Source organism: Trichechus manatus, unplaced genomic scaffold, assembly GCF_000243295.1.
Source record: "Trichechus manatus latirostris isolate Lorelei unplaced genomic scaffold, TriManLat1.0 scaffold00004, whole genome shotgun sequence".
NCBI lineage: Eukaryota > Metazoa > Chordata > Mammalia > Sirenia > Trichechidae > Trichechus > Trichechus manatus.
In genome coordinates this window covers 8013910-8031007 of record NW_004443940.1, presented here as the reverse complement: position 1 = coordinate 8031007, position 17098 = coordinate 8013910, and the positions used below count along the sequence as shown (strand labels likewise).

At 54.6% G+C, this 17098-nt stretch overlaps 2 protein-coding genes across 2 annotated transcripts; one reads left to right on the top strand and one right to left on the bottom strand.

Moving 5' to 3' along the window:
* Nucleotides 1–17: 17 nt before the first annotated feature.
* Nucleotides 18–6924, top strand: TTC31 (tetratricopeptide repeat domain 31). The gene is made up of 13 exons (XM_023732517.1): nt 18–150; nt 310–398; nt 3352–3454; nt 3574–3803; nt 3982–4065; nt 4473–4529; nt 4639–4719; nt 4823–5017; nt 5331–5382; nt 5458–5548; nt 5633–5774; nt 5980–6075; nt 6260–6924. Exons 1-13 carry the CDS (start codon nt 111–113, stop codon nt 6554–6556), a joined length of 1557 nt encoding a protein of 518 aa, XP_023588285.1. The 5' UTR covers nt 18–110; the 3' UTR covers nt 6557–6924.
* Nucleotides 6925–11712: 4788 nt separating this feature from the next.
* LBX2 (ladybird homeobox 2) lies at nt 11713–13322 on the bottom strand. The gene is made up of 2 exons (XM_004369167.1): nt 13118–13322; nt 11713–12092 (listed from the first exon to the last, which is right to left on the bottom strand). The coding sequence occupies exons 1-2, from the start codon at nt 13320–13322 to the stop codon at nt 11713–11715; spliced, it is 585 nt and encodes a 194-aa protein (XP_004369224.1).
* Between the last annotated feature and the right edge of the window lie 3776 nt (nt 13323–17098).

Genomic DNA, 17098 nt, shown 5'->3' with positions numbered 1-17098 from the left:
CAGAGGCTTCTGCCCCTAACAAAGATGGCCACCTACCCTGTTCTACCCAGTTCTTCGGCCGGTATCAAATACCAGAGTATCTTTCACTTTCGGGTCACTGTTGACAGGAGATGGCGCCGATTCCGAAGACTGTGGGGCAGATTAAACTAGGTGAGCAGACGTCACAAGACGGGAGGGGGTCCAGGAGGGCAAAGGTGGGCCTACTTGAGTCTACCTGTGGACGGTTTCAACAGGATTTTAAAATTCACGCGAGGGGCTCTGGCTGCGAACCGGAGCCTCCTAACGCGGCGCTGCCCTCCTTTCCTGTAGATTGCCCTCTGCGGCCCGGCTGCCCGCTGGGGGTCGCTGCAGTCCCCAAACTCTGCAAGGACTTCGGTCCTGAGGACTACGGTGAAGAGGTAAAAACGGACTTCCAGCTTCCCTCAGCCCTATTTGTCATTGTCACGCCTCCTTTCATCCAGCCTGTGCTGAGGCCCGCGCTGGGCTCTGGAGGTTTGAGGGAGGCATAGCCTCAGGCCCTGCCCCGGAGGAGCAGTGCAAGGGACGGTGGGGGCGGGGGTGGGGGCGGGGGCGGAGGACAATGCTGCCAGGATAAATGCTCAAAGTCGGCTGGATAGGGCAAACGAAGGCCTCTGAGTTGAGGGGGGTGGGGGTGGGGTAGGAGTTCCTTAGAGAAAAATAGAATGGACAGAGGGGACAGTGTGAGTAAAGACACTGAGACAAGGAAAAGTTAAGAGTACATCACTGAAGTGCGATCAAAGTGGAGGGTTTGGTTGGGGCAGTAAGAGACGTGGCTGGAAAGGAGGCACCAAGTGACTCGCAAGTCCTTGTCTGGTACAGGGGTTTGGATGTCCTCCAGTAGACAACAGGATTATTGAGGAGGGATAGGATCAGATTTGAGAGCAGTGAGAAGCTATACTACCACTTGCTTCTTGGGCATCTCTTTAAAAACTTTAAACTCAGCAAATCCAGAAGTTAATTCATCTTTGCACATTCTTTGCTTTTCCTCTGATCTTCATTTTGGTTAATAACACAAACATCCATCCAGTTGCTTAATCCAGAAATCTAGAATCACTCTATAATTCTTTCCTTCCTTTACCACATACATTTAGTCAGTAACTAAAATCTACTTCTGAAGTATCCCAATTCATTCCAGCTCCCTCTGCCACTGCCTTAGTTCAGGGACTCATTCTTTTTGGCCTGAGCAGTTGTAATGGCCTGCTAACTAACCATTCTGCCCCAAAACTCATCTCCTTCCCCAGTACTATTTCATTTGAGCTTTTCACTCCCAAATCAGGTCAACTCCCACAATTAACAGGATGAAGTCGAAACTCACTGGGTCACATGAGATATTTGAGAACACAGTCCTTGTCTGCATCTCTATTAGAATAGCCTCCTCACCAATCTCTCTGCCTCTGTTCAGTCATTCAACACACACATCTGGACATCCACTACATACCAAACTGTTCTAGGCATTGGGAAAAAAGCAGTAAGCCAAACAGACAAAAGACCCTGCATTCAATGAATTAGAAGTATTAGTAGGACAGCTAGTCAACAAACAAACAACATAGTATGTCACATATGGGAGGTGAGGTGGGAAAGGCAAAGTAGGAGGATAGCGAGTGCTGGGTGGAGCTGGGAGGTTGCTCTTTTTAAAAGAGATGGTTGGCTAGAGAAGGCCGCCCTGAGAAGGTGATATTTAAGTAGAGATCTGAAGGAGAAGAAGGAGTGAGGGATTGACTGGGGAAAGAGCACTCCAGGCAGAGGAAATAACAGGCGAGTGCAAAAGCCCTGAGATGGGAGCACACTTGTTATGTTTTAGGAACTGCAGAGGAGACCACTGTGGCTAGAGGAGGGTGATGAGTGGTGGGTAGGGGATCATTCAGGAAGGTATTGGAGGGCTAGATCATATGCCATAGAGCGAATTCAGAGAGTAGCATAGAGTGTTTTGGGGAAGGGTTGAAACAAACTCACGAGGAAATTGAATTTGAGAATAAGACTTGACAAAAGTGCCCAGAAGTCTAAGTGCAGATGCTGTTGCAACAGGACAATCTCCTGAGTGCAGCCCTGGATCTAAAATTGTTTAGAAAGTTGAGTGTACCTCAGTGATCTGAGGGTGCTGCCTATAGATTATTGTAGCAGTCTGCAGTTTCATGTGGCTTCCAAGCTTCTCAGTCAGCCAACCACCTAGTGAGCGTCTGCTCTGTTTCTACACCTAATTAGGCCACATAAGGACATGATGATTCCTGCCCTCCAACGCTTCCACTGAGTGAGGAAATGACTCTCATCAGAACCACAGAATGTCTGGGTCAGGCCCTGAAGAGCCCTGCCTCATTTTATGGATGAGGAAGCAGAGGTCCAGAGAGTGAAGCAACTTTCCCCAAAATAACACAGGCAGTGGCAGTGGCAGAGCCAAACCTAGGATGCAAGTGGCTCCACTCCAGTATAGCACTCTTTCCAGTTCCATGCTGCCTCACCAATTAAGAGAGCAATAAAAAGCAATGAATAGTGAGGTTCTTATTGTACAATCCAGACTATGTAAGCACAGCTTGGTTCAGAGAGCTGAAGTAATTGGAGATCAGAGGGTCTGGGAAGGCTTTGAGGGGAGAGAGGATTTGAACTAGTTCTTGAAGGCGGGACAAGATGTGGTGAGGTCACAGCCGGGAGTGCTTCAAGGGTAGCTGGGGCAAGGCCCCAAGGCTGGAAGGAGCCTGGTGGTGGAGGGAGGAAGGCAGCTAAGCAGAGGATTATAACAGAGGGTTGGAAAAGTCAGCCAAGGAGCTTTTTGGAAGGCTCAAAATTCAAGGCTGAGGAGCTAGATTTAATCCTCCTTGTTACCCTGGCAGTGGGGGATTACTGGCGGTTTTTTAGCAGGGTAGTAATTTCTGTGAGCTCGGTTTTATGAAGTTCGTGGAGAGATGAAGTGCAGGGGAGAGACCAGCCAGGAGCTGCTGGACTCATTTAGGTGTGAGGCAGCCCCAGGGTGGGTTATATGGAGGCTTCAAGGATATAACAGGGATGGAACTGGAAGAGCAGGTAAGAGAGCTCTGTCCCAGGGGCCCCCATGTAGCTGACCTAGCGGCAGGTCAGGAGATGGCGGGGTGCTGGAGAAGGCTGCATGCCACGCTCAATCCTTGGGAAGATAGGAAAGCAATGAAGGGAGGTGATATACAATGAAAGCTGGGTGCAGAAGAGCTTGAGGGGCTGAGGTGGGAGAGGTCAGGGCTAGATGAGGCTCTCTGGGCTGGGTGGCTGGTTTGTGGCTACCATGGTGGAGGGGTCAACCCAGCCAAGCCCCTTGCTGTCTCCCAGAGCTTCCCCAAACACCAGCCTCCCCTTCCCGCTCCCCAGGATATAGTGGATTTTCTTCAGCGGCTTGTGGAGAGTGATCCCCAGGGCCTGCACCGGATCCATGTGGATGAGAGCAGCAGCCAGCTGCAGCTGTGGCACCATGGTGGGGAGTGAAAGGGCCCGGCCCAGGATCGAGGCTGGTAGCCTGGGGAGGGCTGGCCCTCAGGTGCTCCCCGCTCTGATGGCCTTCCTTCTTTCCATTCTCTTTCTTCCTCCTGACAGATTACCTCCTGAACCATGTCTGTGACGAGGAGAAAACAGCTGGACAGAGTGACAGGGGCAAGGGGGCTGAGGGCCTGGGCACCTACTGTGGTCTCCGAAAGTCCTTTCTGTCCTCTCCCCAGGAATCTAGGCCCTGCCCTCAAAGCCACTCTGCCCCTGCATCCTTCCCCAGTGACTCAGACAGCCTGCTTCAGGTGGTCATGCCCCAGAAGCTCCTGGTGACTGAAGAGGTGAGATTTTCAGGAGGGGCTTCACATCCCCCTGGTTCTTTCAATCCTCGTGTTCTCATCCGTATATTCTCCCCTCATCTGTACCTTTCAAGGCCTTTCCATACCTCTTGCTTCCCTTTTGCTTTCTCTTTCATTCTCCCTGTCTCTCTTTTCCTGTCACCTGCCTTTCCTCTTTCAGGAAGCTAACCGCCTGGCTGAGGAGCTGGTGGCTGAGGAGGAGCGTGAGAAGCAGAAGGCAGAGAAGAAGCGACTGAAGAAGAAGGTGGCTGGAAGGCTGAAGGAGTGGTAGCGCAGAGGGGTTGGGGGATGGAAAGAGGTCCTTTGTGAGAGTACAGGAGAGAGCTCAAAATGGCCTGCAGTGGGTCTTCTGCCAGGAGGGCCCACATGCTCAGGGACTGGAGGTCTCCCCAGAGGCCATATGATAGGGTGGTTCCAACATGAGCTCTGGAGTCCACTATACTGCCTGGGCTGGAACCTGCCTCCCTCCTTACTGGGATACCTCTGGCTGGTGACTTTCTTGTCTTTTTCTTCACCTATAAAACGAGGGTAATCATAGTAATACCTACCTCATAGAGTTGCAAGGATTAAGTGAGATAGCGGATGGGAACCTCTTAGCCCAGTACATTACATTTAGTAAGTGCCGAAACTACATCATCATTATCATCACAGCGTCAGAAGGAACGGAAGCTGCAGGAGCGCCTGGAGCAGGACAGTGGGAAGGCCAGTGTGAGTATCTCCAGACAGGTGGTAAGAGCACTGAGGGCCAGTAAGGTAGGGCTAAGAAGGCAGCGGCTCAAGGTGATCCCAGCTCTGTCCCTGTCTACCTTCCTTCCAGGCCGAGGCCACCCCCAATGGGGACGGGAGCCCCCCATCCAGCCCTGGGAACCCAGCTCAGGGACAGTGTGGTGAGGAAGCGGTGAGAGCTCCCTTCCTTCCCTTTTTCCTACCCCTTCCTTCTCCCATCACTCTAGGATGTAGTTCATCCCACCCCTACCCCCAACTTTCCTTTCTGCCCACAGGACTCACTGGATCTGTCTAGCACTTTAGTGTCTTTAGCTCTCCGCAAGGTTGGGAATAGGCCCTCCAGTGCCCCAAGAAACAAAGGACTGAGCCAGAAGCCCCAGCACAGGAGCCAGCGCCCCCAGGAGAAGATGGGCCAAGAGGAAGGGAGCCCTGCTAGAGAAGACAGCCCCAGGCAGAGTCCTGAGGCCAAGGTGAGGTGGGTGGGAGAGGCTCAGCTGGAACCAGTGGAAGGGGTGCCAGAGGGCTCTGGAAGTCACATGACCTAAGGGCCAAGGGGGCATCCAGTAGGAGTTCTCTGGCACTGGGGTCAAGTGACCTGCAGCCAGCCTCTGTCACTGTCGCCCTGACCCTGTGGAAGACAGGGCTGATACCATCTTGCAAGGGTGTTGTGAGAATTTTGTGAGATGAGTGATGCCGACTGCAACGTTAGCTGCTGGAACAAAGGAGAAGGATTTGGGGAAGCAGAGGTCCCAAGGCCTGCTCGACTTTGTTTCCCCTCCCTAGGTATCTCCAGGACTGCTGGCAGCTGCCTTACAGAAGAGCCACGAGCTGGCAAGTGAGACTCTTTCTCTCTCCTTCACCCCACCCTCCCTAGGGTAGCCCCATCTGAACCTTCCCACTGTCTTCCCAGAGTTGGGTAATAGCTTTGCCCAGAATGGTTTCTACCAGGAGGCTGTGGTCCTCTTCACCCAGGCCTTGAAGCTCAACCCCTGGGATCACCGGTAAGTGGGGAGCTGGCTACTGTGCTGGGAGGTAAGGGCAAGGCAGGGTGTTCAGGACCCTGACCTTTCGGCACTTTCTGTCAGGTTATTTGGAAACCGTTCCTTCTGCCATGAGCGGCTGGGTCAGCTGGTGTGGGCCCTGGTGGATGCCCAGGTGGCCCTTACCCTTTGTCCTGGCTGGCCCCGGGGCCTCTTCCGCCTGGGCAAGGCCCTAATGGGACTGCAGGTAATTGGTCTGGGGATGGAAGTAGAGGGTGGACTTGGATGGCATGGGCTGGGATTGGGTCTGCGGTGACATTTTCTAGGTAAGCTCCTAGTCTCACTATATTAGTTGTGCTAGGAGCTGGGGCCAGTTTGGGGAAAGGGCAGCTTGAAGTTCCCTGACCCCTTAACACTTAAACTTTCCACTTCCCGAACCTCTGGGACCCAAGCACTTTGAGGAGGCAGCTGCTGTGTTCCAGGAGACTCTGAGAGGTGGGTCCCAGCCGGATGCAGCTCGGGAGCTCCACTCTTGCCTTCTCCAACTGGTAAGAGAGCCAGGCCCACTCATGCTGAGGCAGCAGCAGGGAGAATTGGCTGGGGTTGCAATGCCAAGCAGTGCCACCTTCTGCCTCAGATGGATGAGGGAGGGCAAGAATGGGTGGGCTGAGGGGTGTGGGCTGTGCTGCTTGAAAAGAGTATCACGTACCCTTCCCTCCCCCTTCTCAGCAGAATCAGCGAGGAGGAGTCTGTGCTCCACCTCTGTCAACTGGGTTCCCTCAGCTACTTCCCCACGCTGAGCTGGGGGCCCCAGGCCTACTCTCTCTCAATCCCCCTCGAATCATTGCTCCCAGGGCCCCTGGCCTTGTGTCTCTACCCTTGCATTATCCCCCATGTCACCTGGGCCACCCTAATTGGCCCCTCCCCCAGGCTCAGAGGAGAGGACCCCATCCTCTCCATCTCCACGACCCCTCAAAGGGTGGGGGCACACTGGGGCTTGGGTGCCAGCGTCTACCTCAGGCCAGGTGAGGGAGGACCTGTGCGTCTTTTAGGGCAAGGCCATGTGTACATCTCACTGGATGGGGACACTTGTGTGGTGGTGGTAGCTCACTGCGTATTTTGAGGCCTTGTATTCTAAAACCATAGTGAAGGACACCCTTTGTAGTCACTCCTCTTGCAACGTAGAACCTCGTGATGAGAGAAGGGAGTCCCACATCCACTAAAACAGCCTTTCATTGGTTCTCAAGCAGATAGCTTCTTCTAGGGGGGGTAGGAAAAAATGAAACCCAAGATTCAAGAAGGGAACTATACAAAAGTTCAGTTTTTCAGGCTATCACAGACCCAGCAAGGAGGCATTTGGGGCTCACTCAGCTTCTTGGTCCCAGGGGATTCATTCACCAGCCAGCGCTTTGTGCTGAGGAATGGGGTCACAGTGGTGAATAAGGCCCGAGTCCCGCCCTTCAGCTTGATAGATGCTCAGCCCCTTCCCAACCCCAGTTCTTGCTCGGTGTTCTCCAGCCCCAGTCCCCAGTTTGCTCCCAGCCCCTCATGCCCTGTTTCCTGTCCACATGGCTGGGCACACTCTGACCTCTCCTTTGCCAGTGGTCTGATTCTTACCGCCTCCCGCTGCTAAAAGATTCCCTGAGGGAGCAGACAGAGCCCAGACATGACATTCTCCACTGCTGGCTTGCCTGCAGAAAGGGGTCTCACTCGGCAGGTGCCCAGGCTGCTGATACCTCTGCCACTCTCTTCCTCCATGGGGGGAAATGCACTGGGCACTGTAACTGCCCTGTAGACCTCCCCCGTGTGAATTTACTTCTAGGTTTTCTACCAAGGACCGCTGCCCCAGAGAAGGCTATAATTCTCTGTGTCCTGTGTAAGAATCCTGGTCTCCTTTTGGTTTCTCCTTTGAGATCCTGGCAGCTGCCCTTGGCTGGTTTCTGCCTTACCCTGCCTGGGACTTCCACCTTGTTTAAGTATGGCTCTGCAGGGACTTTGAAGCCCTCCCAGAATGCCTTTCCTGGAAAGGCCATTCACCAGGATAAATGATTCCTGCTGTGCTGTGGGTCTTGCTCAACACTGTTCACACCTGGAGATAAGAGGTGGTGAGACACCTCCTTATTGTTTTATGGTGCAGGCCTTTTAAATATTGTGTGGCAGGATAAACACTAGCTTTGGAGTCTGCCATTTACTACCTGGGTCACCTTGGGCAGGTCTTTTAACATCTGAGCCTCCTTTCCCTCATCTGTAAAATGGGGGCAATCGCTACCTCACAGGGTTATTGTGAGGATTGAAAAAGAAAGTGTGAGAAAGCACCTACCAAGTACCTGGTACATAGTGGGTGCTAAATAAACTTATTTTTATCTGCAACTGTCATCCATATTTATTATTCCCACAGTGGGAAGACAGGGAAATGAGTGAACTCCTGCTTAAATTCACAAAATACGGAGTTCCTGGGACTGTGGTTCTCAGAGTGGGGTCCCTGGATCAACAGTATCAGCATAACCTGGGAACCTGTTACAAATACAGATTCTCAGACCCCACCCCAGACCTTCTAGATTCAGAAAATGGAGCCCAGCAAACTGTGTTTTAACAAGCCCTCCAGGTGATTCTGATGTACCCTAACATTTGAGAACCACTACTCTAGGATCTAACAGAAGACAACCAATCAGAGGCCATTTTGGTGGAACAGGTTTAAGTTTTGTTTATCCAAGGATTGATTACAAGAGGCAGCAGTGCTGCCCTGATACCAGAAGAACTAGTTGGTGCCTGGCTACCACTACCAACCGTTCTGATCAGGGTCACAATAGATGGACCTGGTTAGAATGGGAGAAAAACATGGAACAGAACTCAAATTCTTAAAAAGTCCAGACTTACTGGACCAGTTGAGACTGGAAGATTCTCTGAGCCTATTGCCCTAAGATACTCTTTAAACCTTGAACTGAAACAATCCCCTGAGGTCACATTTTAGTGAAATAATGGATTGGCATACAAAATAAAGGACGCTCCATTAAAAAACCATTTATATGAGACCAAAAGGTCAACAATTAGCAAAAGCAAAGATGAAAAGACAAGGGAGGGCAGGGAAATTAGAGTACTGGAAACAGAACAAACAGAACACAATGAGAATGCTGACACACTGTGAAAAATTAACTAATCACTGAACAACTTCTGTAGAAATTGTCAAACAGGAACCTAACTTGCTGTGTAAACTTTCACTGAAAACAATAAAATATTAAAAAAAAAAAAAAGTGGCAGTGCTGGGCTCGAATTCTGGAAACCTCTAGGGGTGTTATGGCTCAGAGCCAATGAACTTGACTGAACTCTACCTTCCTAACTATCTCTGGTTGGGAGGGAGGGTGGAGGAGAGGTAGTTGTGTAACTCCATAAGAGGCCTGCTACCCATTAGGTTTTCACTGGAAAATTTTTTCAGAAGTAGATAGCCAGGCCCTTAGTCCCTGTCTGTCTGAGTCTGGAAGCTCCGCTGAAACCTGTCCACCATGGGTGACTCTGCTGGTATTTGTAATACCGGTGGGTAGCTTCCAGCATCACAGCAACATGCAAGCCACCACAGTATGACAAACTGACAAATAGTGGTTGTAACCTTTCACCATACTTGTTCAATCCGTATGCTGAGCAAATAGTCCGAGAAGCTGGACTATATGGAGAAGAACGAGGCATCAGGATTGGAGGAAGACTCATTAACAACCTGAGATTCGCAGATGACACAACCTTGCTTGCTAAAAGTGAAGAGGATTTGAAGCACTTACTGGATGAAGATCAAAGACTATAGCCTTCAGTATGGATTACACCTTAACATAAAGAAAAGAAAAATCCTCACAACTGGACCAATAAGCAACATCATGATAAACGGAGAAAAAGATTGAAGTCAAGGATTTCATTTTACTTGGATCCACAATCAACACCCATGCAAGCAGCAGTCAAGAAATCAAAAGACGACGCACTGCATTGGGCAAATCTGCCGCTAAAGACCTCTTGAAAGACTTACAAACAAAGACGTCACCTTGAGGACTAAGGTGTGCTTGACCCGACCCATGGTATTTTCAGTTGTCTCATGCATGCCAAAGCTGGACAATGAATAAAGAAGAACTAAGAATTGACGGCTTTGAATTATGGTGTTGCTGAAGAATAGTGAATATACCATGGACTGCCAGAAGAACAAAGTAATCTATTTTAGAACTACAGCCAGAATGCTCCTTAGAGGCTATGATGGCAAGACTTCGTCTCACGTACTTTGGACATGTTATCAGGAGGGACCAGTCCCTGGAGAAGGACATTGTTATGGATTGTGTCCCCCCAAAATATGTATTGTAAATCCTAACCTGTATGCCTGTGGTTACAATCCCGTTTGGGAATGAGTTGTCTTTGTTATGTTAGTGAGGCAGGATTAGTGTAGGGTATGTCTTGAGTCAATCTCTTTGATATAAAAGAGATTAAATAAGCAAGCGAGCAAGCAGAGAAAGATGGTGTCATGGATTGAATTGTGTCCCCCTAAAATAATGTGTATCAATTTGGCTAGGCCATGATTCCCAGTATTGTGTGATTGTCCACCATTTTGTCATCTGATGTAATTTTCCTATGTGTTGTAAATCCTACCTCTATGATGTTAATGAGGTGGAATTGGCGGCAGTTATGTTAATAAGGCAGGACTCAATCTACTAGATTGGACTGTGTCTTGAGCCAATTTCTCTTGGGATATAAAAGACAGAAGCGAGCAGAGGCAAGGCAAGGTCTGAGGAGGGCAGACTGGACTGTCAGGGAAAGGGGGAAGCAGACTCCGCCTCAGCATGGTCTCTTGAAGACTCAGAGGACAGCCGAGAATGAGGGAAGACAGCATCCTGTAGCAACCTAGTGTTCTCTTCCCTCCCCGTTAACGCTGTAACAAAACAAAACAAAACAAAAACTTGCGTGGAGTCGATTCCGACTCATCGCGACCCTATACCAACCCTACAAAACAGAGTAGAACTGCCCCATAAGGTTTCCAAGGAGCGGCTGAAGATTCGAACTGCTGACCTTTTGGTTAGCAGCCTAAGCTCTTAACCACTGCGCCACCAAGGCCCCATTCACACTGTAGGAGGGTGATTAATCACCAGTGGAATAAATGAATCTCAGAAATGTCCGCCTGCGGAACTAGGCTGGTGTCTCCACCAGCAAGGTTGCTCCTCCAAGCTCCGCCTCAACTGGTCGGGCCCCATCCTAGTGCCTTGGCCACCAACGTGGCGGGAACTTTTGTGGTCCAGGATCGGAGGTCCAGGAGGTACCGGAAGGAGGGGTGTGGCTATCATTCTGCCTGTGTCTTGGCGTAGCGTCCTTTCGGTGGGGGCGGGGAGAAGGGTCCGGATTCCCGTTAACAAATGACCAAAGGTGAGTAAAGAAGAAAAGCAGCGTGAAGCCGCCGCTCCAGGACTGGCCCGGAGGTTAAGCGGAGGTATCCGAAGCGGCAGCAGATCAAAGGCCCGGTGGAGTTTCGTGACCGAAGGGGAGAGGTAGCCCGTAGGCACCACCAGAGCTCCACCTCTCTTCCCTCGACCCTGCATCTCGGTCTCCGAAGTAGAGAGAGCTGACAAGCATGGGCTCTGAAGGACGGCTGGATGTCTGGGTTCAAATCCTGACCTGGGGGTTGTTTCTTTGCAAAATAGGCATAATTATATCACCTACCTTATAGGGTTGCTATGAGGGTTAAGAAGGAGCCCTGGTGGCGCAGCGGTTAAGAGCTCGGCTGCTAATCTGTTGGTGGTTCCAACCCAGCAGCCGCTTGGTGGGGAGAAAGATGCAGCAGTCAACTCCCCTAAAGATTTACAGCCTTAGTTCTACTCTGTTCTACAGGGTCACCTATAAGTCGGAAGTGACTCCACGGCAACGGGTTTGGTTTTGGTTACGAGGGTTAAAGAAACCGTGTTTAAAGCGTCTGGCACCGTGCCAAACGCGGACTTCCCCAAAATAATCAGCAGATTTTGCTTTTACTGGCTCCGGGCGCCGGGACTGAGACAGCGTGCTGCGGAGTCTCGGCTTTATTCACCAACTGGGGAAGGACAGCGCCTGGACTGCGGCCCAAGAAGGTGCAGGGCGACCCCCTCCCCCCACCAGGGAACCCGGACAGGGCGCGAAGCGCGGAGACTAGGAGTCTGGGGCCCCAGAGCCCAGGGCTCGCGGCAGCTTTGCCTTCAATCGTCCACCTGTATCTCTTCGTCAGACAGGTGTGGTCCGGGGTCAGGAGGGGCCGGGCAGGGGCCTGGGGCACCGTCTGGCAGCGCAAGGCCGGGCAAGATTCCCGGGGACAGCGCGCGGAGCGAGGCCACGTCGGCGCGCATCTCCTCCACGTCGCGCTTGAGCTTGGCGCGCCGGTTCTGGAACCACGTGACGACCTGCGCGTTGGCCAGGCCCAGTCGCGCAGCCAGCCCGTCGCGCTCGGACGGCGCCAGGTACTTCTGGAAGACGAAGCGCCGCTCCAGCTCTAGCACCTGCTGCGCGGTGAACGCCGTGCGTGACTTGCGCCGTTTGCGGCCCACTGAGCCCGGGCTCAACGCGCCCGGGGCGGGGCGGCCTGTGGGGAGAGGGCGGAGGTCAGCTTCTGACCCGCGGGAATCGGGCTGGGGCCCGGGAGGAAAACCTGGGGGTGGGGTCAGGCCAAGGTGGGCCGGGGGAGGTGTGCAGGGGGCCAGAACCGAGGTACCTTACCCGACCGCGCAGGGGTCAAGCGGAGGTTGGAGGGGTCCAGCGCAGACGAGAAGGCCAGAGGGGCTAAGGTACCGAAGGCAGCAGCCTGAGGGCGTCTTGCGGATGGCGGGGGAGGGAGGGAAGGATGGGAGGAGAGCAGAACTGGCCAGAAAAGGCCTGAAGCAGGGTCAGGCCGTCTGGCGCGGGGCCTTTGAGGCCTTCCGGACCCCACAACTGAGCTGGCCGGCAGGCTGGGGTCAGCACCAGGGGCGGGAGCCGGCCGGGGTCAGTGTAGAGGTAGCTGACGGGGCATGGCGAAGGTAGCAGGAATCGAACCCTGCTCTTCCTTAGCCTCGTGGATCATGCTATGCCGGGCATTTCGTCAGTGACACCAGTTCCCCCTCTTCGAGCCCACAAGGGAGACAGTGGGGGTACAAAGGGAGAGGAAAGACAGAGTGCGGAATCCCGGGCCCACGCTGCGCGGAAGACCTGTTCCTTGCGCCCCCTCGAGAAGAGAGCTGCTCCGCGCCAAGCCTGAGCAGAGCGTGGCTGCCGGGAGAACCTGGAACCTCGCCTCCTAACGCTTTCTGCACCGCCCCTGCCCTAGCTCACTTGTCTACCGCCTGCGGCTCAGGCCTTTTGTCTTCTCTCTGGCCTTTCTCTGTCGCGATTGCCCCGCCTGTAGCGAACGAACCAACGTGTAGCTCAGTTCTCTACAGCCCGGCCCTTCCCCGCGGTGCTGGCGGCCTCCGGGAGCGGCCGTGGTGCTTGGGTACTAACGGAGGAGAGATGAGGAGCTAGGCCCTCAGGAGGCGAGTCCTGGCATGTGGACTGAGAGCAGGGGGCGGATTAGGGTGGCAGGGCCGGGACGAGATTGGGAACCAGGAGGAGAGAGATGGGGACTCGCTGTACCTTCAGAGGGCTGCAGGACGCGCCCGTCGAGTCCGCGGAAAGTTGTACTAGTCAGCTCCTCCAGCGCGCACAGCGGCGATCTGGGACCAGGACCCGACTCGGGGAACTGTGGCGCCAGGGGTGCCCGGCGGGCCATGCGCGGGCCTAGTATGTCTGCGATGCTGAAGGGTGTCCCGGGTGCTCGGGGCTCGGTTCCCGAGCTCATGGCGGGCGGGGCTGTGGCGGTCCCGCGGCCCGCTGCGCTCGGCTCGGCAGCCGCCGGCGCGCCGGTGTGCCACTCCCGATCCGGGCCCCCAGCCTCGGACCCGCCCCTCACACTGGGCCGGAGCCCCGTGTGCCCCTCCTCCTGCGCCCTCCACCCCCACCAGGAGACGCGGTGAGTCTGTAGCGGGTAGAAGTCCTCGCAGCCGTATTTCTACCGGGTGGGGAATTGCGGAAAAGAGAAGTCGGTGGAACCCTGCGCCAGACCACGGCGGCCCTTCCCCGGCGGTCCGCAGACTGTGTGTGCCGCCGCCGCTCCGGCTCATAAACTCTTCTGTGATAAAATTGTTTTCTCTAGCCCCAGCAGCTGAGAATTTGCAAAGTTCCGAGGAGGGGCTCAGAGCTGCCTGCGCTAGGATTCCAGCCATCCAGGAGCAGGTCCCAGCTGCACCGGCCCGTCTCAGGACCTCCAGTCTCATGACCTTGCCCCCTTGTTGCTACCCCACCCCTGCAAGAATGCTCTTAAAGCGGTCCTGGCGGCTGGAAGTGATTAGTGCCGCGCTGGGGGCGCGGAATGGTGGAGGGGAAGGGCGAGAGACTTGGGAGGCCCCCCCCCTCCCCCGGCAGAACGACTGGAGCTTGGGGATGAGACAGGGAAGCAAGCACAGGTGAGTTGACCCCCTTCCACACTCTGGTTGGACTGAGGCTGCTGCTCCACCACAGCTCAGAGGCTCTGAAGAAGTCAGAACACGTGGAGAAGGCAGAAGACCTGGGCCGCAGGAGACAGGACATGGCAGAACCAGGAGTTGGTGCTACTGACCCGAGGAAGCTTTGCCAGTGAGAACCAACCTCCCCATAGGGCTTCGTGCTCATCTGCCCACTCTGTCAGTTGATCAGTCTGTCTTTGTCTCTTTATTAAGTGTCTGCAGTTAGGTACTGGTTCTCCAGCTCTGGAAGGCCCAGAAACTGAGGCGGGGAGCCAGAAGCTGCTGGTCACTGCCTCTGCTAGTCACGAAAGAGTGAGGGGGCAGACTCGACCCAACCAGACCCCAGGAACACACCAACAAGGCCCTCAGGGGGTAGACTTGCCAACTCAGGGACAAACTCAGAGGCCTGGGATATTTATTCCTATTTTACCTGTCTTTCCACACCTATTCTGGTCCTGGGCTTAAACCCCGGTTGAGCAGCCCACAGGCATCCCTTGGAAGAAGGCATCACTTTTAGGTCACAGTGCTGCTCTGGCAGTGGAGGCCTCCCCAAGGCAAGGGTTTAGTTCACATATCACATCCTGTATAGCTGGAGGACTGGAAGCCTAGAGCCTGAGCCCCAGCAGCGAAAACGGAGAATGACTTCCTGGAGGTTTGGGAAACAGCCTTGAACTTGGCAGATCATCCCCCCCCCCCCGCAATCCATCATGTCACCTTCCCTGCAGACCTCTGCACCCCCCACCATTTGTGCAGTGGTCCTCTGTCCACCTACTCCCTGGGGCAAGCGGAGCCTGCAGTTGTGGTGAGGGAGGCTTCCAAACAGGGCTTGGGAGACCCAAGGGGCTGAGCCAAAAGCCCAGGGTGGGGCAAGGATGGGAAGGCACTCTGACAGTGGGACCTACCACCAACTGGGTTGGGGAACCCCAAGTGGCCTGAGGCACTGACCTAGCCAACCCAAAATACACGGAAACACAGGGTCTTCTTGGTTAAGGGCTCCCTCCAACACTGCCTCTCCCTCCCCTCTCCCTCCCTACATGCCAGGACACTCACATAGCTCTGGTGGCCTGAGCAACACACTTCAGCCTGATGGGCCACTGCTAGGTCAGAGAGCAGAGCTAGGCCACAGCGGAAAGCTGAGATGCCTCAGGACCTTGTTAATTGGTTATTAATGGCGGGAAGGGGGGTGTAGGAGGACCGAGAGAGATCTGCCCTCTGAGTCGGAACCATCTGAGTGGTTTCACATAATCTGCAATTAAAGCGAGTCCCAGGAGGCCACTGAAACGGCCCAGCCTCGTCCTGGGCCTGTCACCAAGCAGTCACTGCGACCTTCACTCATCTATCTTCTCTGTGGCTTTTATGTCCGTCTCTCCCTCTGCTCTCAATTACTCGCGTGTGTCTTGGGGAGTGTGAGGCCCTCCTAACCAGCCTTTGTCTTCCCTCCCCTTCTATCTCATGCCCCTACCTTTTCCCCCCTGTAGCAGGGCTCAGGTAACGGGGTTGGGCAGTCCCCAGACGTGAGGGGAGGGAAGGGGAGACTGAGGCCAACGACAGCAGAGGCCAGACCAGGGTCGTCCGGGCGGCCACGAACTAGTCCAGATGATCGCGAGGCCACTGGAGGGGGTTTTCCCCAGCGCAGCCTTTGGAACTCGAGCTGGGGAGAAACCAGATCCGCCGAGGGGGTTAGGAGGAGGGTGAGTGATTAATGAGGGAGATTAAGAGATTAAACCTGGGATCTGGACTGCGGGGGGCGCTCAGCTGTCTCCTCTGCGTCCCCTCACCCCGTCTTGACAGCGCTGGCTCTCGCTCTGCTGGGGCCAGCTGGGATGCTGATGCGGGCTTAGTCCGTGCGCGCCTCCGCCGCCGCAGCTCCCACCCCATGGTCCTACCCTCATTGCGTGCGTCCTCAGACACCCGCCTGCAACGCGTTCCCCGCTCAGTCCGGCAGTCCTTCATGTCTCCTACCTCCCTGGATTCCCCTACAGACACTTCGGGGTCCTCTGCCCCCTTCCCTCCTAGAGATCCTCACATTCAGAACTTCCTTCCGCGGGAAGGCGCCCCAATTCTCATTTAGGGATACTTTCTTACGCCTTGCCTATCACTCCCCTCAGATTCCCGGTTCCTCATTCCCCTAGCCCTGCCCCCACCCTGTCTTTTATTCCTGGACACCCCGCCGTGCCCAGCCCAGACTCCCATGGGGGGGTACCCTCCACCAGGCCCACCCCAGCTCGACGCCCCACTCCCTCGGCCGAGGTCTCGCTTAATAAATGACCCTTCCTCTCGGGATTCCTCGCCACACTCATTCCTCTGAATTCTGTGAATGTGGACGGGAGTGGGGACCCTCAGAATAACCTCCTAGAGACTGTGGACTAGGACAGTCGCAGAGACGTGCTTGCCCCCTTCCTTCGGCAAACTCCATTAACCCAAGTGACAGGGAAGAGGGGTTTGGGAGGAAACTCCGGGCAGAGGAGCTTGGGGCGGGACGTCCATCGGTCTCGTACCCTTTAGAGCTTGTTTTCTCTTTCAGGAAACGTTACTGCGGAGTGAACTGATTTCAGATGCTTAAATTTTCGTTTCTTACTTCTACGGCGGTACGTCCGTGAGCGCTTTTCGGCCCCATACGCTCGCTCGCAAAGAGCTCTGCGCGCCGGCCGCCAATCCCCGGGATGTGCTGGCTGGGATGGGGGAGCGGCTGGATACTCTGACACCACCCGCCCCCCCACACTCTGAGACTCATTCTTCTAGGGAATTCACTTTTCCCCATTCCCCCAAGCCCGGGAAGGCCAAGCTGAGAGACAGACTCAACTTCCCCTGTGTCAGAGGCTGGGGCAAACCTCGGTGCCCCCTCACCAGGGTCCGTGTGGCCGCGGCAACAGTAGGGGTGGGAAAGGGGAACCGGAGCAAGTCGCGGGAGTGGCCCGCCGGGTGGAGATTGATGCCTCCTCGCGGAAGCGGCGAGGCGAAGGGCGCCCCTGGGAGGACGAGCTGCGGAGGCCGTTCCGCGCGTTATGGGCTGCGAAGCCGAGAGAACTGTGGGCCCGATTCGCCCGGCCCTGGCGCGTATCAAGACCTGAGT